The sequence below is a fragment of the Apodemus sylvaticus genome, chromosome 17 (assembly GCF_947179515.1).
Source record: "Apodemus sylvaticus chromosome 17, mApoSyl1.1, whole genome shotgun sequence".
NCBI classification, from domain to species: domain Eukaryota; kingdom Metazoa; phylum Chordata; class Mammalia; order Rodentia; family Muridae; genus Apodemus; species Apodemus sylvaticus.
Genome location: NC_067488.1, coordinates 35,392,703 through 35,413,896, shown reverse-complemented (window position 1 = coordinate 35,413,896; position 21,194 = coordinate 35,392,703). Strand labels below are relative to the sequence as shown.

The 21,194-nt window shown below is 45.6% G+C and overlaps 1 protein-coding gene across 1 annotated transcript in view; it reads right to left on the bottom strand.

Annotated features, from left to right (window-relative positions):
* The window catches only part of Tg (thyroglobulin), a 177,109-nt gene extending 157,433 nt beyond the window's left edge, over positions 1-19,676 (bottom strand). The window contains exons 1-11 of the mRNA XM_052160288.1: positions 19,607-19,676; positions 19,033-19,141; positions 17,980-18,077; positions 16,904-17,107; positions 16,412-16,571; positions 9,876-9,982; positions 9,071-9,214; positions 8,688-8,873; positions 5,034-6,131; positions 3,743-4,330; positions 2,420-2,659 (exon numbers count right to left, since the gene is read on the bottom strand). Of these exons, the coding sequence (XP_052016248.1) occupies positions 2,420-2,659; positions 3,743-4,330; positions 5,034-6,131; positions 8,688-8,873; positions 9,071-9,214; positions 9,876-9,982; positions 16,412-16,571; positions 16,904-17,107; positions 17,980-18,077; positions 19,033-19,141; positions 19,607-19,676 (3,004 nt within the window). The remainder of the gene's footprint in view (positions 1-2,419; positions 2,660-3,742; positions 4,331-5,033; positions 6,132-8,687; positions 8,874-9,070; positions 9,215-9,875; positions 9,983-16,411; positions 16,572-16,903; positions 17,108-17,979; positions 18,078-19,032; positions 19,142-19,606) is intronic.
* Positions 19,677-21,194: the final 1,518 nt, after the last annotated feature.

The following is a 21,194-nucleotide window of genomic DNA, read 5'->3' as shown; positions in this document are numbered from 1 at the left end:
TGGTACAGATATTCATGTTTATTTTACACATTAAAAACTGGAACCTGGCTCATAATGTATGCTGAAGAAATAATTGATCGAGCATGATGGTACACACTTGAAATCCTAGTTGCTGGGGTAGCAGAGGCAAGAGCTATGCTACAGAATGAACTCAAGGCCAGTCTGGGAAACTTAATGAGATATACTCTTAATTTTCTTTTTTGTTTGTTTTCAGTTGTAAGAAGAACTGGGTGTGGAGCTCAGTGGAATAGTATTTGCCTAACATGAATAAGGCCCTAGAATATATAAAAGTAGGAAAGAAAGGGAGAAGAAAGAGAAGGGTTTGAAGTAAATGCTTCCATGTACACATGTCTGAGAGGAGGGGCAAAGAGAAGTAAGTAGCTGCCGGATACCAAAGATCTCCAAGATTCTCACCCTAGGTTCCTGCCACCCTCCTACAGTGCTGCAATTTCTCTCCCACCCTCTTTTCCTGGCTTCTAACTTCTTTAGTGTAAATAGCCAGGGTGTGGCCCTTCCTGGGTACCCAGAGAATTATCACCTCTGGTGTGTAGCCTTTGTAGTTTTCTGCATGCTTAGGAAGTTCTTTCAAAGAACTTTTGCACATAACAAATGGTCTTCATGGTTCCAGGAAGAACAGACATGCAGCATGCAGACATACCCCAGGATATACATTTGAAGCAGTCTGATGTTGTGCATGGTGCTGTCAAAGCTGATACGATTTTATGTAAATCCTGGTACCATTCCTCTTGGCTGTATCATCAGGAGCAAGTTACTCTACCTCTCTGATCAAGCATTTGCTCATGGGTAAAATGAAGTCAGTACTGACCAGGGCACATGTTATGCTATAATAAAAGAGCTGATAGATGACATGCATTGAGTTGCTGCCCATACTCCTCCCTGTCTCATCATTTGATAGACAGCATCACCCTGTTCCACCAGCCAAATGTGCTTTGTGGTCCCCAGTCTCACCTTGTCCTGACTTCAAGGCAAAGAACAGTTTGGCTACCTCTTTCTAGAGTCTTTCTCTATTTAGAATGAAGCCTGCCGAGACAGAGCATGAAGCTAACAGGAGAAGAACTTCCTGAGCTTGACTCTGAGCTTCCTGGGACTAGGCTCTGCTGAAGAAAATGTCACCATGACACACAGTGACAATTTATGGCAGCAGCAGCTCCTCTGCATGTTGTGTTGATCAAAGTGATATGAACTACAGAAGTAGCAGAACAATTGCTTCTCCTGTGTACATCAAACTCAACCCAGGCACAGGGTTTAAAATAGTTGCTTTCCTTTGAAAAGGAGAAACCTCCAGGCTCCTGAAGGAGAGAGAAAGAGCAGCAGTGTAAGAGATGAGCAGGCCATAGTGCAAAGGAAGATGAGGAAGACTTGGGGCATTGGCTTCTGGAACAATTTCCTGGTGAGGGAGAGCAGCAGAAACCAACTGACTCGTAAGATCCTCCGAGGTTAGAACAAAGACACCATTTCCAAGCCAGCAGCAGGAACCATTAGGGAAGACAGGGTGGTTCCAGCTTGTAGGGAATTCACTCTGATGTCACATAAATGTTGTCAAGAGGAGGGCAGACCAGAACCTCAGAGACAACTGAGAAGGGTGGGTACTCAGACAAGAAATGAATCTCAGATTCTGTTGAGGTGGAGTCAGTGAAAACTCACCAGGGTCAGAGCTTCTTGCAAGACCAGGCTGTAGGCAGATGAAGGATTCCAACTCAGGTGAGCTAGATCTTAGCACTGACTCCATATGCAGTGGGCAGGGCACTGGACACTAACTATGTTAGTGAGCTAGACTATTAGGCTTCCTGTACCAGCTTTCACAGCAAGCAGATGAGTAAACCTGGGTAAGTGACTAAGGCAGGACTCAACTTCTTTGTGTAAAGAATCATGGGTAATACTCTATCTTTGTTCTTCTGAAATGTTAGCAGAATTAACACAATGACCCAATTGTATACTTGGCATGCAACTACCTTGTTGTGGGCTAGGTTAAAACATTGTGTGGTTGTTCCTAGGCCAGAGGACTGTGACACAAACCTTTGGGACCTGCTCTCAGAATTCCCTGAGCTCAAAGGAGCAATGGGTTCTCAGTAAAGAGGGTCATATTCCTTCTCCTTCTCTGCAGATTTGGTAGTGAGAGGCAACTTTAAGACAGGCTAAGGGTAGACAGCACATGGGGCCTTTTAACAAGACTCAGGTTTTACATGGGCTGCGTGTGCCATCTGTGGTACACAATGTGAAGTCCCACATGGGCTCTGCTGAAGGATCATGAATCCTTTATGTCAAGCTTTGGCTAGAGTCATAGAACCACTCTGCCATTCCAGGAACCTGGCAGCTCAGGGCAACCAAGTTAAGTCCTGGAAAGCCAGGTGCAAGTTCTTGCTTCCCCCAAAGAGAGAATCGTCAACAAAACACTCACTGGACTGAGCAGCCAAATGAATGGCATATTCACCCCCGCGTAGAAACTTCTCAGAGAAAGCCTCCCGGGATGGGTAGAGGGGAGGAAGGCCAAGCTCCTCACTGGTCAGTTGGATTCCCTTGGCCACTAAGAAACTCTCTCCCAGCGGAAATGAAGAAACATTGGAGGCTGAGACAATCTCTTCTGTTTCCTTAATAAATTTCAGGACACGAAGTTTCACTTCCTCACAGGGGCCAGGACCTAGCACAATACAAAGAGCATAGGTAGATATAGTACCAAGTCCAGGTCTCTTTGCTTTGTCTTCGTGGAGCTCATTCACTCAGCATTCATGGGGAAACCTGCAGACCATTGGTTATATGCAATGTTCACACCATGTCAGACTCAGTTTGAGTATCTTCATAGGATCTAACAGAATCTGGGTTCTGATTTAAGAAGAGCCTTTGTCCAACAAGTCTAACTTCCATTTCTCTTAACACACTGTCCTCGCAAAGGAACAATATAAGGAAGAAAGGGTTAAATTGGCTAGAATTCTAGGCCACAGGCCATCATTGAGGGAAGTTGAAACAGAAACTCAACAGGAACATGAAGGAAGCCCAGATATTTCACATAGCTTTACTTCTGACCAAAGAACTTCCTTCAGAGCCAAAGAAGTACAGCAGGAGCTATGGAGGGTTTTGTTTGCTAGCTATCAAACAACTTATGTTTAGCTAGCTTTCTAATATAGTTTACTACTACTTGTCTAGGAAATGGTACTGTCTGCAGTGGGACTGGGCCATACTATACCAAATAATAATCAAGAAAAGACTTTCAAATACATATCTATGGACCAATATGATCTAGAAATTTCCTCAAATGAGATTGTCTTCCCAGATAACTCCAGGAGATGCCAAATTGACAATTAAAACTAACTTCAACACCAAAATAGAGATGAGAAACTGAGGCCTGCTGAAGTTATATATAAGTTGAGCAAGTTCCTCACTAGACAGTTTTTAGAATTGCTAGACATTCTCATCCTACAAATATTTATCTAGAGCACCTATCTCTTGGATAGACAGATCTAGAAAGATAAGGATGGGTGGGTGGGTGGGTAGGTGGATGGATGGATGGATGGATAGATGGATAGATGGATGGATGGATAGATGGATGGATGGATGAATGCATAAAGTGATAGGTAGTTAGAGGGTACTTGGGTGGACTAAAGGATGAATGGATAGATAAGTGTTCCCATGACTCCCAGAAATGCCCTGGTCCTACCAAGACTTTCCGACTAGAAAGCCTTGTCAAAGCAAACATGAAATTGGGCCTCTATGTGAGTTAACTTACATTCTGGGATCTCGCCTGGCTTAGTCCGAGTTCCATCCAGTTCCTGACCAGCCTCATCCACGCACCAGCAGCTCCTAAGGTTGAAGTGTTCCAAAGGCATGCTAAAGTCTGAGTAGGGTCCTGGGTATTGGCTGATCTGGCCATTTAGGATCTGCCAAAAGATATATGGATCCAGGAAAATGTTCTCCCCAGGCTGAGTTGTGGCTCCTTCCAACACTACCTGTGGAACATCTTGAAGGGATGGGTACTGTGCTAGCACTGGGAAGATGCTTTGCTGGCCAGCATCATAGAGACTTTGAAGAAAGAGACTGAAGTTTCTGGAAGCTACTTCTTTGTAGCTGATGATCTTCATCAGCAGTGTGTCTGGGTTCAGGTCCTTGCCATTGCTGTTCAAAGTATTCCATCGTTCATACCACTCAAAGACCTGCTCATGGGGCCCATCACACTGCACACGCCTCCACTGGCCACTGGCACTGCATTGGGGGATGTAGACACTGGAGAGGGAGGGCACCATGCTGGAGTTAGAGAGCAGAACCCCCACTATCCTAAGGAAAGCTTGCTCTGCCTGTAACTGGCAGACACTGGGACCTGGAGGAGAACAAGGGACAGATATTTAATAAATTGAATAAGACAGAAAGATCAAGTTGACTGCTTGACTGTCAGTCTTGGTAACCTTAAAGCCCTAAATTAATGACATCTAACCTGGTGAACAACCGAGTTATTTGCATGCTCAGTGCCACAGAAATGTTTTCCTGGCATATTCCATAATATGTATGTTATATGTTTGTATATGTATATGTTTAAGCACGTGTGTGACTATGTGAAGGCCAGAGGCTGCTATCTTCCTCCATCCCTCACTATCTTACAGTTCTAGACAGGGTCTCTCACCAAACCTGGAGCTTTCCAATTAAGATAGACTGACTGGCCGGTAAGCTCCAGCTCCACCTGTTTCTGTCATTGCCCTGCCTACGGCACTGGGGTTCAAATGCCCATTGCTCAACGTGATTTAAGGTAGATGAAAACTCAGATCCCTATGCTTGTGCAGCAAGCACTTACCTAGCTGAGCCAGCTTCTCAGGTATGTACTCTTTCTTACTAACAAGCAAATATCTCTATTTGCTCATCATAATGGCTAACACTGTCAAGGTTTCTATGGATAATGTTTAGCTAACTTAACTTTTCTGTTAACTGAAGTATGCTCATGAGCAAACTCAGTTTCTTACAATGTACAAGTTCTAGCCTAAACAAAGCCTCAAGAATCTTTAAGGTAAATGAATAGCCCACAGACTTACACTGTTTGGGTTGACCAATTGTACTTTGAGTTCCAGGAATAACCTGGCCTTCAGCATCAACACAGTAACATTGTGAGCTGAAGCACTGGACAGGCAGAAAATATCCATCACTAGTACACGTAGGCACAAAAAAGCTGGAGCCAGCAGGCTGAGTGCCTGCAAGGCTTTGCATCTGCGCTCTTTGCTTCTCACACGTGGTGGGACACCTCGGGCGTCTGCCTCTCACTCTTGAGCCATCAAGCTCTCTGCCTCGGGGATCTACACACCAGCATTCTCCAGCATAGCACTGGATCTCCTCATAGCTTCCTCCAGCAGTGCATGATGGAACGAAGAACCTCCCAGGTGTCTGCTTACAGGCCTGAGCACTGAACACTGTTTCCATCACGTCTCCTAAATCCCTCGCTATATCTTCAGGTACAGAAACAGCACGTTGCAAGAAGACAAGAAATTCTGGAAGTTCCAGGAGAGAAACAAGGAATTTTAAGGCATCTTGGTTCTCTTGCAGGTTGACTCTGAAGCCAAAGGTACCCACAACTGGTTTATTCATAGCAACTGTCTTCTCAGACACACGGAGAGTTTCTGGGGTAGAACTGGAGTCCAATCTCACAGGGAGTAGCTCCACTAGATCAGTAGTTCTGTCTCCATTCAGGAATCCTGTGAGACCAAACTGCTGGAAAAACTGACTGAAGTTAAATGTGCTTCTTGTACCAAGGGCTCCTGACAAGTTAAATTGGGCAGCATTCACTAAAAATGTCCCTCCAAAGAGGTTTTGCTGGAGTCGCTTGGGGTTGGTGGTGAACTGAAGGGCAAGCCTTGCCAGCTCTCGGGAGGGGAAAATTGCTCTGATGGCTTCTCTAAGTAGACCTCTGGATTCAGAAAGTTCTTGGTAGCGCTCCACAGCTATAGAACGTAGGAGTCCAGAGTCAACAAATAGTTCCTTGATTCTGGGTGGGCAGGATGTGTCCAATCTGGCACCACTCACAGAGACTAGCCTGTCCTCAGAAGACAAACGGACCTGCGGACTGAAGGAGCCTGGGGTTTCAAAGTAGAGCCTAGACAAGGCCTGCTGCCTTTCTGAGGTACACGACTGATCTTCAGCTGCATGAAATAGTTAAAAACATAGTTAGCAGAGCAATTAGTTCTGGATGTTTCCTCCCGCTTCCTCCACTATGTCCTCATGCCTCTGGTGGTAAGATTTCAAAGGTTCACACCTACATTGTGGACCATTTGGTGTTTTGGGGTGTTTTGTTTTGTTTTGTTTTATGTTTGTGTTTGTGTTCTTCTGTGTAGCCTTGGCTGTCCTAGAACTCTATAGACAAGGCTGGCCTGGAATTCAGAGATCCACCTACTTCTGCCTCCCAAGTGCTGGGATTAAAAGCATGGGCCATTACCACCTGGATCATTCCTTTTCTGTATTCACATATGCTATCCCTTCTCCCTTCTGTCACCCCTTGGGGCTAGTTCTGACGGTGAGTATTCCTGTTCCCATGACCACTTAGCCACCACAAACCAGACTGATGCTTTTCTACAGCAAGTCTATGAGACACCTACCTACTTTTTGAAAACCTGGGCACACTTGTGTTGGTCTGAATGGTGTCCCCTAAGGACATTTTTTTCTACTTGGGGGTCCCTAAATATGAATTGAAAGAAGGTCTTGGCAGACATAATCAAGTTAAGATGATGTCATGTAGACTAGGGTAGACTAGAAAGCCAATGCTAGGTGACTCTGTAAGAGGAGCCACAGCAAAGAGGCCACTTGAGGGTCAAGACACACAGACAGAATTATAGATGCAGCCATAAAGCCAAGGAATGCCAGAAACTGCCAACCACAGTATCCAAAGGGAGCGTGGATGGTCCTGTCCCTATCTTGACTTCTGAATGCCAGCGTGAGAATTCCAGTATGTGAGAGAATAAATTTCTGCGGTTGCAGGCGCCCGCTGTGTAGTGGTTGGTTCTGGCAGCCTTAGGAGCCCAGTTTGCTAACAAAGTCCTGTTTGTGTTGCTAAGTTTCTGCCGCCCAGTTCTCTCTTTCTGAGATTCTCAATGGACTTTAATGCTTTACCATATGTTCTTCCTGGGACTCTCTAGTTCCTCTGCGGTCCAGTCTATAGTCTCTTTCAGAATGAGCCATGTACCAGCAATGCTGGCTGTGCTTTAGATAAGTCATACTTTTGTGTATCGTGATATGTAGCAGGGAAAACACAGCATATTCCATTACTTTCTTCTTTTCTATATTATAATCCTAAAGTGCTGACCCAGAAGGCACTCTTGTTGCACCCCCCTTGGGCTTCTTGGTCTTTCTGTGAAATGGCTAGTGAAAAGGTAACAGGATCAGCTAACTCTGTGTGGCCGGGACAGTCTGTATAACTGTCCTTGGGAGAAAAAACAACTCAAGCATCATCTGGTTCTCTTCACATAGGTGGATGAAGCAAACTCCATTCTCTTCCACAAACCCACAAATCTTAGGGGACCCTCTAAACTACCAGCCCACTCTCAACTTGTAAAAGTAATTCTTTCCTTTGGATTCACACAGATGCCAGAAAGGAAGCCAGCCAATTTCACTCTGTAACCAAGCAATAGAGAAAGACTGGAACATGCAGAGGTGTGTGTGAGTGTGTGTGTGTATGTGTGTGTGTGTGTGTGTGTGCCTGCATTCTGGCAGTATATAAAGCTAAGCAGATCCCTCAGCAAGGCTGCTGTGTCCTGTAATTGATATCACAGGAGGCACTGAGGAAATGAATGCTCAGCTTCACGGTCCTTCCACACAGAGCTGAGCCCCTCTACACACTGCTAAGTGCAGCTACTAAATCAGACAGCAAGAAAGAGTGAAAGCCCCAACCCCGCCCAAGCATTCACCAGAGTTCCTGCTTTGACTTGGAAAGCCATGGCTCTTCCTTTTCCCCAAGGACTGCAGGGCTCAATATTCTCTAGGTTTTGATGTAACTGGGTGGTGGTTTCAAGTACTTCCAACGCAAGGCCTTAAACTTTTCTTTATCTCGGGTCCAAAGCTTCCTCCGGCTCCTCCCCTCCCACCACTGGGAAGCATCTCTCCCGCACACAGCCCAACAGGCTTCTTCAGGACGAGCCTCAGATCAGCCTCACTTCCCTCCAGCGTGAAGCCCAAGCCTGGGTTATGAGGAGAGCTACGTTCTCGCTCCATCCTGCCTTTCCCTCATGTCACAGCATATACTCCCTACTCCAGCATTGTCTCTACCCCCCTTGCAGATCCGGAGCCCATAGGAAGAGCCTTTATTACAGGCCCCCTGAGCAACAGTCCCTCACCTATGGAGCTTCCTCAGTGCTTTGAAATAGAACTCACATGCTTTCCCTGGGTGCTGTGTCACCTGCCTGCACACACTCCATGCACAGGACATGAAAACCCAGCTCTTTTCTTTTTTGTTATCTAGGAGTTCCCTGGTATTCCTTAGGATTTCTGAGAAAGTAACTTTATCTGACATAAGACCAGAAACCCACTCCAAGTTAATAGCAGCTTTACTACTTACTACTGCTTTCAGTCATACACAGCTTGAAGGACCTCTGGGGGCTATTTAGTCAGTAGTTGATTAGTGAGCTCCCGAGAGACTGATGTGAAGAAAGAGAAATAGCAACAGGCTCTGAGGAGAGCAGAATGTTTACCACTGAGAGGAAACTTACCACAAGATGGTGGCTGCCCTTGCTGCCGTGTGCCAGGGATCTCTATCCCCTGGGCATCCACACACCAACACATCCCTTCCGTCTGGCACTGTACTGTTTGGTAGTGCCCATCTCTGTGGCAGCTCGGGATGTATGGATGACCAAAGCTGGTGGCAGCAAACTGCTCTACTTCACACTTAGTGGGGCCTAGAAGAGACCACAGCGCAAAGGAGGCATTCATAGTGAGTAAGGTCTGTGTGTTCACAGCCTGCATGGATATTCGCTGCCCCAAAGCTAACTCCCTGAACTTACTTTGATGTAACAGCCATGCAGATGAAAGTGACCCCAAGACCCCCAGTGATTTCACAGTAGAAGCATACGTCTCTTGCTAGCTAGTTACTCACATCGAAATCTGCCAGAGATGAGTAACTGGATGGCCAGGAATCGTCTCTGCAATATCCGGTACATGGTGCTTTGAGTGAAGGTGGAGGCCTGGTCCAAGCCAGCAAAAATGGTGTCATAAATTTCATCCAGTAACAATTCCAGTCCTGAGCAAATGTAGATAGCATTTCAGGGATTGGCTCTACAGGAAATAAAGCTCTAACATAGCTGAACTGACAGATGTCAAAAGGTCAGAATCTACATAAGAGCTTTATGCAATGGGTCCAGCCACCTACAAAGCTCATGCTCAAAAACCACGCAACAAATTTACATAATAATAATACAAACAGCAACAACATTTTACATATGTTTGTGATTTTTGTAGGGTCACATCTCTTGTTACGCTGGCTGCCATAGGCTGCCTGACGTGGCCCCCTGGGCCATAGGTTGGATATGCCTGGAATATACTCTAATTGTTTCTAAAGTCAGGGCTGCTCTTGTAGCTGTTCTAGCCTGACAGCACGGAGGAATACTACCTAGAGAATGAGTCTGATAACATGTCCTGTCTTCCACTTGCCGCACAGCAAGGTGGGCACCTCTTTCAATGCACAATGGCACCATACAACAAGCAGAAGCTTCGGCAGTGTGCCACAGATGAAAGCTGCCTAAGCTGTGTCTTCTTTCACACCCATAGCAACCTAACAAGCATGGAGACCTCCAGTGCAATTTCTGCCATAGACACAGGCCTTCTGTCTAAGAAGTGGACACTGCCTTCTGTCCAAGAATTATACTTGATCCCTTCACATTGCTAAAAGTATGGAGGATCACCTGTCTCAGCCAGCTCCCGCCCCTGGCTGTCAGCACAGTAACAGTACCCAGACACTTCCGGGAACCTCCTCCGGAAGGACCTGAAGGTCACAAATGCATCTGGAAACCTGTCAGAGAGGAAGATACAGAGTCACCATTTCATAAAATACGAGCCATCTTCAACTGACACCAATGTGGCAGAGTCTTCAGCTGCATTTGCAGCTCTTTCCTGCTCTGGTTTTACTTAACTAAAGCAAGGGTAGACTGTGCTTAACTGTCATCTACCAACTAGCCCTTTTCCTTATTTTTGACTTCACCAATTTGTGTCCACACATGTGTCTTGGAGGACCAAAGAGAAAACAAGTCACTAACACTACATCAGCTTCCCCAACAGAGTAACCAAAGTCTAAAAGGTTGGATTTCCTTTGTAGTATGTGACAGGCTGCAAAGAGTCTCATTTTGTGAAAGCAACTGCTTCCAGGGCTTTTTATAATTTTCAAAAGCCTGTAAAGAAAAAGCTAGATTCTGTTACAGGAGGTCTGTAAGGAGGAAGTGTTTCTGTTCCATCATTAAACAACACAAAATCAAAATGATTTCACCGTTTGTGTCTGTCAGCTGAAGAAATGCTTGTCTTAACCACATCCAACCTGGCAAATGCTACACGGAGCCCATGTGCTGGGTCCCCATCCTTGCGAATGAGGAAACTAAAGTACTGAGAGCCATTGAGGAGGTCTGAGATGCTCTCATGCCTATGTAACTATCATATTACATCCAAGTGTGTGTTTCTAACCTATGTCTGAAAACATAGCAGAGTATGTCGCTCTCTGCACAGAGTTCTACTGTTACATGGTATCTTCTAGCAGAATACTAAAAACAATCTGTATCTCTGATGGTGGAGAAATGAAGAGAATTATAGATAGTATCACTTGCCTCATTGGATAAAATACTACAAATAAGGGTGATACTCTTGAATAGGCAAAAAGGGAACATCACTCAAAAGGAATGGGTATAAGACAACCAATGATCATTACCAGGAAAAAGCAGATCTGGGTGTAGGGGGAGCCCTCTGTGATTCTGAGCATGGGAAGACACAAGTATTAGTTAACTCAAATGGAACTTATGAACATCATGTGGGCTGGTTCATTACCTGAAGGCCAAGTTTCCTTTACCAATACATGGAAATACTTTAGAATTACAGATCTATTACCATATTGCTTGTCCGTTATTGTGGGCTTGTGGATTATGTGGAAATTAGTGCTATCAGAAGCAAAAGTAGACATGGAAACCTCTGTCTTTCCCCACGTATAGGGGATATATAATTTTTAAAAGTTCTCTAGGCAGTGGTGGCACATGCCTTTAATCCCAATACTTGGGAGGTAGAGGCAGACAGATTTCTGTGAATTTGAGGCTGGCCTGATCTATAAAGTCAGTTCCCAGATAGCCAGGACTACACAAAGAAACTCTGTCTTAAAAACAAAAAATTCATTAGAAACTAGGACAATTTGGTTTTAAAAGGTAATGATAGTAAAATAGTTGCTTCTGTTTGTTGATCCCTGCTTGGCAAATGACAACTGCAAACGTACCCACTACTCACTGACTCATTAATGTAGCCAATGCTCTTCACAAGATGGTGGTATTATTTCTATCTCATCTTTGAGACAAAGGCAGTGAGGATGTGGGCTACCATCCTGGACTAATGGATTTACATTTGGCCTTACCCAACATCTGATCCTGGTATACATACCCATCCCTCAGATACTGAGAGGGCTCAGACATCCACTACAGCAAAATGCACAAGATGTATAAATTACCCTACACCACACTGAGGCAATCCAGAAGCCTGCCTCAACTCAGGGCAAGGTATGATCCTCCAGGGTCTTTGCATGATTTTCTGTTCTCCCATTTTATACTCAAAGTCCCCTTCTTGAGGTTCCTGGTCTTATGAAGACCAGCACCTACTAGTATTCTCTATGTGTCCTCTTTTGAGTTCTTACCCTTCTGCATACTGAGAGTCTCTCCCTGACTTCAGCCAGTGGAAACATCCTTTAATCCTTTCAGGACTACCACCCTCCAGGACTGCCCTCAGTGCCTGTGGCTTGGTTCCCATGACTCTGTGATCCTCTCTTACCAATTCTGTATTCAATGAGAAGGCCTAGGAACCTTGAGTAAGTGTGGAAGAGTTCCTGCCCTGGCTTACCACAGTGATTGTCACTATCACTGCTATTCAGAAACAGTAACAACACTGTATAGGATCAGTCAGACACTCTGCCAGGCATTTTTTATGGTCTATGAACCTGTGCATCATGACCCCATGCCCATTGTTCCAAAATAACAAGATGTGCATTTAAATAGAATGTGGTCCTTTAGGGCCCTACCTACAACTGGCAGTGACCTTGAGTTCCTAGTATTTTTATAACTTGATTTACTACAATCTAACTTTTGTGTGTAGGTTTTTGAAATGATGTTTCCACTTGTGAGTTTGGGATTCCTCTTCCAGAATAGTAATTTCCACTGTTCTAATAGCTTGGTTGTTTCCTCTTCAACTGGAATTGTTGACTTACCACCATGACAGATCCTCTACCTGACATCAGTCAAAGAAAGGCAGAGTCCTTAAGTGGAACTTCCAGAGCCAGTGAAAGGCAGCTTGGTTCCATCTCCATTTCTAGGTCTGATGGATTTGGTCTAAGAAGGCTTCCAAAGTAGGAAAGTTTGAGCTACATTCTAAAGCTACCTCTGGCCATTTGAGCAGGAATAAATGGAAGACTGAGCTAAAAGCATCATTGACATGTCTCTAACATCTAGAGAAAACATACCCCAGAGTGGGCAGGAGGAAAAATAGATAGGTGGATAATCCTAGGGGAGGAAGAAACAAGGGAGAGCATGCCAAGACCCAGAATATCCTTCACTGAAATTGAGTCTGTGACTGCTGCTTAAAAGCACTGGCTTGGAGAAAGGCCAGGTCTCATTGGCAGGAGGGGATTGTCAAACTATACAGCCAAAGACACCCTGCTCACTGCCCTGCACTCTGCTCCTTTGACAAGAATCTGAGAGACATAGTTCCTTCCACCATTAAAAGAATAAAGGGATATGTTTGCCTAAAAACTGGGTTATTCTCAGACTTAAAAAGATAATCTTTTCTTCAGGTTATAGCCACAGCTCAGAGGCAAATATAAATCCCCTTACATTTCTGTAACTTTAATGAAAGATTGTTCTAAACCAATCTTTTCCTTGACTTTTTATTTTCTCTCACGTTATTGTCTCCATGATTTCCACTAATCTTCTCTAGCCTGTTTTAGGAATTTACAAAGAAAGAAGGAAGATAAAGCAAACATCCTTAATGAAATGAAAATCTGAGAGCAGGGGCGAGTTTATGCAGCTCTGAGTTTATGCTCATATTCAGCTAACTCCCGACTTAGACTGCAAATGAAGCCCTGTGGAGTCTGGATGGCGGGACACAGCCCTGTTGTTTACATAGTACCATCCACGCTTCTGGCTACTTCCAACACTCTCCACACCATTAGGTTCTTCCCATGGGAAGTTCCCCAGAAACCTAACCTGCAACCAGCACAATAATAAATTAACAATGTGTTTATTCTCTCCTGGGCTGGGTCAGGTATTCTTTAGGAGAGAGTCATACACAACAACATTACATGACACACAAGTCAAATTGGCCACCATAGGTGGTCTTGAAGGTGCCCAGATGATCTGCTTATGAGGATTTCCCTATAGTTTTCCATATTCCAATTGTGATGCTTCAGTACATGTTAAGATGCTCCTGACTCTTCACACAGAATAACAGATGTACTAGGGCATTTTAGGTAAGGCATGCTACTAAGTAGGCAGGACAAGCAAAGTAATTAATGATAAGGGCTAATAAAAGAATGTTAATTCAAATCTCTAAAACCTTGATGAGGGCACTAGCCATCCTTCAAGTTCTACATGGCTCTGCCTGAAGCTTTGGGTAAGACAGAGTCCCACAGTTGTGACCAGACCATGGCCATAAAGAAAACAAATCATCCAAAGGAACCAGAATAGCTACTACCTATCACAACGTGGCTCCCATGTTTCTAATCAAGTTGCTATAGTAAATAATGGCTTCCTTGTAAGGAAAACCTACAATGGCCAAGCTCAAGCACAAATCATGGCACAGCATATTAAGACCTCATAGGGGATTGGGAAGAACTGTTCCTGGGCCCCAGGATCCCTAAGAGCCCTGGAAGTAAGTTTCCAAAGGTTTCCCTCCCAAACATATTTTCAATCATCTACTCAGAAAGGAGTCATCCCTGACTCTCCTCTCCTGCTCTTCTAGATGTTTCTTCCCCCCCATTCCAAAGTTCTGTGTGATAGACATACTTCCAATACAGCTCCCTCTCCCAAGTACTATCCCCTCCTCTGTATGGAGCCACAACCATCTCCCTCAGAACTTAGAACTCAGGGAGCGACCCCATTACCCACTCTGCTCTTTCCTACCCTGGGTCACTCTTTCTAAAGTGCGGGCATCTGGTGGTGTTTATGCAATGCCTACCAACTCGAATCTTCACCCTACTCTCAGGCCTTCAAATACTTGAGGCAATGTTAAGGACGGAACAAATTGCCCACTGATCATCTGAAACCCAACTGCAACTGGCTATATTATATCTGTCAACCCCAGGTGATCTGAGCCTATTCCATGTGGATCCCACAGCTCCTTCCACTGGCCCAAAAAGGTGGCTGGGCCTGGGCCATCTGGATCTACGTAGTGACAGAAAATTCTTGATTACCCTTGGGCTTTTGACAACCAACCACCCAACTGTTCCCATGAACTTTATAGGGCAGAATTTGTTCAAAGATATGTTTAGGAGAGAGAGAGAGGGAGGAAGGGAGGGAGGGAGGGAGGGAGGGAGAGGGAGAGGGAGAGGGAGAGAGAGAGAGAGAGAGAGAGAGAGAGAGAGAGAGAGAGAGAGAGAGAGATTCCATTTCAGAAGTGTTTTGTTTGCATTAACAATGAATACTTGATTCTCAACGTTTGTGTTTAACTAGACTGCCCTCTTGTGGCATTAACTGTGAACTGAGCCTCAATCTCAAACTTGCCCCCTCTTCCCCCCCCCCCACCAAATCTCTAAACTGGGGTTGTAGATTGACTGTGTAGAAGACTCTGTGCCTTATGCTGTGTGAGAAGAGAAATGAATCATATAAAAACAGACAAGTGACAATTTTCTATACACCTCTAAAGCCTACCATACTTCCCAGGGTGAGCATTTTAAAGTCTTCAAGACTATACTTTCTAATTATGTCTGTATTAAACCTGAAATCTATAAAACTCCTTGGATACAGTGAGCTTTCAGTTGGATGTGAACTGAGTATGCATGTATTGCACAGAGTAGATGAGCATTTGGTGAGCTGGGCTGCCTGGTGGTCCCATGCTCCCAGTTAAGCTAATCTGTAGTCGCCGTGGGTGGAAATCTAACCTACATTTTTTTTTTAAAACCGGGTGAAGCACGAGAATTCCCTGAAGATGGGGTGATACATATTCTCAGTGGTTTCATAAGGGAAGTCTCAAGAGAGCTTAGCTTTGGCCCAGTTAATAGAGCACAAGCTTCCATTTCCCAGCAGAGAGCACCGAGGAGGCTCTGGGAAGGTAAATGACCAGATCACCTTGCAGAGCAGTGGTAGATGAAGACTGAAGGTGGCAGAGGCAAAGGCTATTGGCCAGGGTTGTACTAGAAGCAGACAAAATTGGCAGGAGTGGGGTAGGCAAACTTTGAGGGATCTAGGGCACAGGAGGGTTTGGTACAAAGCAGGTAGCTCAAGGCTAGCTTCTTGAACACATAAACAAATGCACCCGACCTCCAACCTCAGAATTTACAACTATATTGAGTGTTTTGCATTTAGGTTGAATGTATGAAATCACTGATACTGAGCTTTGTGGAAACCTTTCAGGATGTGAGCTAATGAAAATGCCAAGCTTCTAAGGTATTATGCAATGCAGATCAAGTTTGTCTGTGGGACCAGCACTTGGGGCATGGTCCATGACCCTTCTGGCACAACACATGGGAACATTCTTTCTCACACAGAGACTGGCTGTTTGGAAAGCAGCCACATGGAGGCTCAGGTTCTCCCACAGAATCCACAGCAGTGTTCACACAAGCTGGTTCTGTCTCTCTCTCTCTCTCTCTCTCTCTCTCTCTCTCTCTCTCTCTCTCTCTCTCTCTCTCTCTCTCTCCCCCATCAGTTACTGCTCCAGCACCTGCCTACATGCCACCGTTCTTACCACCATGATTAAAATGAACTAAACCTCTGAAACCATAAGCAAACTCCCGATTAAATGTCTTCTTTTATAAGGGTTGCCATGGTCATGATGTCTCTTCTCGGTAATAGAACTGACTTAGAGCATGTCATTGTAATTTTAACAGCTATTCCCAGTTGGCTTTGTGCTGCTGACAGGCTGAACTTACCTGTCAATGACAAGTGAGGACAAGGCTGCATGTGACACAAGACACTCCCAGATCCCGATGCAAACATAATCTTGAAGAGCCAGTGGCCCTCTAAGTGACCCCCTCAGGGATTAGTCCCCTTACCTGTTGTAGTTGTGGATCAGATCAAAAATCATCATGTCTGTGGTGTTGACAAATTTGCACTGAACAGGCATAAACTCCCCATCTGCAGCACACTGGGGTGGCGACTTGTCTCCTACTCCATGGAGGAGACGACGGCTTCTTATCTCACAGCTCCTTGGACCTAAACATTTTCACCCAAAGCTGTTCAGTTCCTATGCATGTGTAGGTATATATATAGGTACTTATGCTACCCATATGACCCATGGAAGCCCACCAGTGCCCCAAATAAGCCAGTGGAGGCTCACAAGCCTTTGTTGACATTGTGTTTGGGCCTACAGTTGTCAGCCAGCACAAAAGGATCTATAGAATGACCTAAAGTCCTGCAACTGCCTCTGTGACATTTCTCCTCTCCCTCAAAGGCCAGGTACTCTGTGTTTTGTGAAGCATGTGATTTGTGGGGAGTCAAACTGTAGTCCACCCAGGGATTCTGGTGCCCGTGACAGTGACACTTACACTGTGTTGGCCTCCCCCGCTGGCGAGTGCCGTACACCTCCATCCCCTCTGTGTCTACACACCAGCATTGCACTTGCTGCAGGTCACACTGCACTGGTGCATAGTTCCCTGAATCCTGGCACTGAGGAAGGTAGAGAGCATCTGTGCTGTTAATGTAACTGCTCAGCAGGATCCGTTGCTTGTGTAGCTGGCAGAAGGACAGACCTGGGGCACAAAGAAAAGCATCTAAGGAGGGCTGTTGGGGAGCACACAGGATCAGAATGGAGCCCAGGAGGATCCTTTCTCCCTGAGGAACACTCAGCCAGACAGTGAGAAGTGAGACATCTTGAGAACTGACTCAGAGTGGAGTGCCTTGGCTCCCAGTGAGGTCAACAGAGCGTCTGAACCAGCCTTTCTGTGTGGGCTGCCTGTGTTGCCTGAAAAGTTGCTCCACTACTCTGCACTTCTCTCCCTTTCTACCGATGAGAGGAGAGCTGCCTCCCTCTAGATGTGGGAGGAAAATCCATGTTGTGTTTGCTCCCATGGAATAGTTACCGTGTGCCAAGCTTATCACATTGCAAACCTTTACCATGGATGAGGCAGGGTCTCTGTTCAATTTGCAGATCGGGGTTGGGTGTGTGTAAATCAGAGAGAACAGGTGCCTTTGGTTAAGACATGATGTCAGAGAGTATGAAGGGGCATTAGGGTCCCCAAAACAGCCATGCTGACTACATAAAACCAAAGACTCAGATAGAGCTATCACCTACCCACTGAAAAAAAGCATCCCTTTAAGCCTTGCTTTCACCATAGGATAAAACTTTGGTGAGAGCTGACCTTGATTGGAACCCTTCAACACCAACTGGTCATAATTGACTCAGTGCTGGACACAGTGGCTGGCTCATGGGAAGCACTTGCTAGTTACTGGATAGTCTTGAGTGACTCATATGGTTTTTATAGTTGTCTTTAGGAAACTGGATCTTCTACATATTCAGTGATGAGAAGCTAGCAGCCCTTAGGGAGACATAGTTTTTGTTCCTAGATGTGAGGTGCCCCAGTGTTATGACCCCCTTTCCATTGGGTGCCCCTTTGTTACTTACAAGCTGTTGGCCTCCCCAGCTGCCTGCTGCCAGGTACTTCCATGCCATCAGAATCCACACACCAGCAAGACTGGCCATCATTTTGGCATTGGACTGTCCTGAAGAGGAAAATATCATGTGACACCATAAAGCCTTTCTGAAGCCACATTCAGGCTCCAGCTCAGTGAGGCCAGAGACTAGCAAGTCATACAGGAAAGCCAGAGTTGTGATCAAACAAGGCCATGAAGTGAGCTCCTAGGGTAGGGAAGGCAACAATGAGAGTTGCAGGGTGGCTTGGGGTAGAAGGTAGCTAGGGAGACAGAAGATTTTCCTGGGGACAAGACAGGCCTGAAACTTCAGAGAGAAACATATACAAGGCTGGCAAAAAGGGAGACATACTTCTTAACTACTAACTCACAATCTTGAATCCCCAGAGGTTCTGAGTAGAATTAGCCAGCAGATTGTGCCTACAAGGAAGTTTGAGTAACACACAAAAGCAGGGAGAATATTCCATAGCCAGAGATGAGGACTGCATGTGACTCCATGACAGAGGGGAATAAGGACTCCTGCTCTGCAGAGAAGAGGAATTTAGACCATATCCTCACTCTACAGAGAGGAATATAGAACCAGGACCTAGGATTGTCAGGGTACCTGCAAAAGCCTCTTTCAAAGAAGAGTTCCCTGGAGGGAAATGGCCTAGCTGCCCAAGCAAGCTAAGAAAGCAGGGTTGCCTGAGGAACAGTCCCTGTTTTGCCCTACCAGAGAACTGGGGACGGGTGCCTTGGAGCACCCTTACCTCTCTCTGGGCTTTAATGAAAGGCCTTTCACACTATGTTGTAAAGCAATTAAGTTAAAGTTTCAGCAAGAATGGGGGAGAACGCCCCAATGAAGGGTCTCTCCAAAAGAGTATCTAATGGGAGGATGGAGAAGGAGCCCCCCCCTCAACACACACATGACATCATAGCTCAAGAATCTGAGGAATTTGCTCCAAACAATTGGGAATTACAGGGACAAATGTGAGAGGTTCTTCAAGGTATTTTAGGACCCTGAAGCTCCTAATAAAGCCAGTCTTACTGGAAACTTCCATCTTCTGAGCACTGTGGAACATATTCAGCCTGCTTCAGAAAGGCCTTCTCCCTTTGTAGCTCACAGAGGCGGAGTGGCTGTGCATCTACCTGGTACTCTGTGTGAAGGGAAGTGACACATAAGAAGGGTGGAGGCCTGCCCTGCTCCTTCCAACTCCCCTCCCGCACCCTCTTGTCCCCTCCTGTCCCCTCCTGCCCCACTCCTACCCCTGACACAGACACACAACCTTTACCTTCCCAGTCCTACTGATAACCATTATTTTCATTCCTAGTATACGATTAGTTCATTTACTCATCAGTACTTTCCTGGAAGGTAATGGGGATAATCTTCATTCTCGCAGCTTTTTATCACTACTCTCAATATCTGACTCTGGGACCTCGGGCAATTTGGCTCACCTCTCTGAACCTCTTTCATCTGAACAGCAAAGAGCAAATATCCATCCTGTGGGCATTTGTGAGGTTAGAGGAGATCTGGCATGCTTAAGGGACCTGGCCAGAGCCTGAGTGAGCCACAGCACTGAAAAATCCCTCCTCAATCTCACGGCCTCAGCCTTAGAACTTACCAAAGATGTTGGCTGCTACTAGGCAGACTGAGCTCAACAGAGTAGAGACCCACCAGACCAGGGCCACCATCCTGTCCCCTGTTGGGATGAAGGGGGTAGGAGCAATGTCCCATGGGAGTCTGCTATCAGGGAGCCTTTATAGCACAGTGGTAACCAGTGCTGTCCTGTTCAAGGACACTTGACAGGGCAATGGCTCACTTTGTTTTCCCTGCCAGTCACAGGAACTCCCTCTACTCGAGTCTGCTCCCACTAAGAATACTCAAGTGGTCAGTAGGGTGACCACTCCAGGCTATGAAGACAAGAAATGGGAGGTTGACATTAAAATTTCTCTTTACAAGCAAATGCCAGGGTTCTGTACCCTTAGGGATGACAGAGTTCTATTGTAAAACTGTGAAAGCTAAAATACCCCCTGTTCCTCCTGACTCCCTTAGTGTCCTCTCCTTCTCTCCTCTCCTTCTCTCCTCTCCTTCTTTCTTTCCTTTCCTTCCTTCATCCCTCTCTCCCTCCTTCCCTCTCTCCCTCCTTATCTCCCTCCCTGCCTTCAGTATCACTTTAGAGCATAACATCTGTAGGCACTATTCTAGAAAATGAAGTCATGGCAGAAAACAAAACAGGAAAATTCTGCTTTCATTAATATTGAATTCAGAATTGTACTGAAGGAATCCAACTATACCTCACATACCTATTCTTGCATGCATGAGACACACTTTTTTCTAGTCCCCCTTTTCTGGGGACTTAACCCTGCCAAGCCAAGCTAGCAGAGGCAGGCAGTGGGATTCTTTTACACATACGGCCCACACGGCCCTGCACTGTCAGGATCAGCTTCTCTCCTTCCTAGCTGCCCCTGCGTAATCTATGAAAATGGCCCTTCCTCCTGAGTCCCACTTTCTTCTTCTAAACAAAGCTGAGAAGACAGAGGCCATGCATGCCTTCTTTTCTACAGGGTCTCTTCAAGAGAGCAAACAATCAAGGAAAGTGACTCTTCCGCACCATCACCATTGCCGCTGTCATTTTCTCTATGTGCAAAGGGCATCATTGTGCGAAGTAATGACAAATACACAGAACACAGGGCAGAGACCAGGGAATGATGTCTCCATGGTGGAGTGGAGGAGGGGCACATCAGAATCTGAAGAATGCTTTCCTTAGAAAAAGGAATCAGAGCTATGGGAAGAGGGCCTGTCTCCCACTGGAATCTCTGCGCTGGATATATGCAGACCAGAGTGGGATTAACTATGGCTTTCACAGTGCTTTACATAAGTGCCCCAAATTGGCAACTATTTGAGCTGGCTTGAGCTGTCATCACAGAGTATCGTGGACATAGTGGCTTATACAATGGCCAAGCTTCTTCACAGAGTTCTGGGGCTGGAAGGTGTCAGGGTTGGTTTCAGAGGCGACTCTCTGTGGCTTGTGGGTGCCCAGCAATCTGTCTTCATTGTGGTATTTCCCTTCTATATATTTGAGTCCCAGTCTCTCCTCCTGAAAACACCAGACACATTAGGTTGGGGACTACTTTAAACGGCCTTATTTTAGTTTAATTATTGTGTCAAGACCCCGTTTCCAATTAGTAGCAGAAGGGAGGCTCAACATA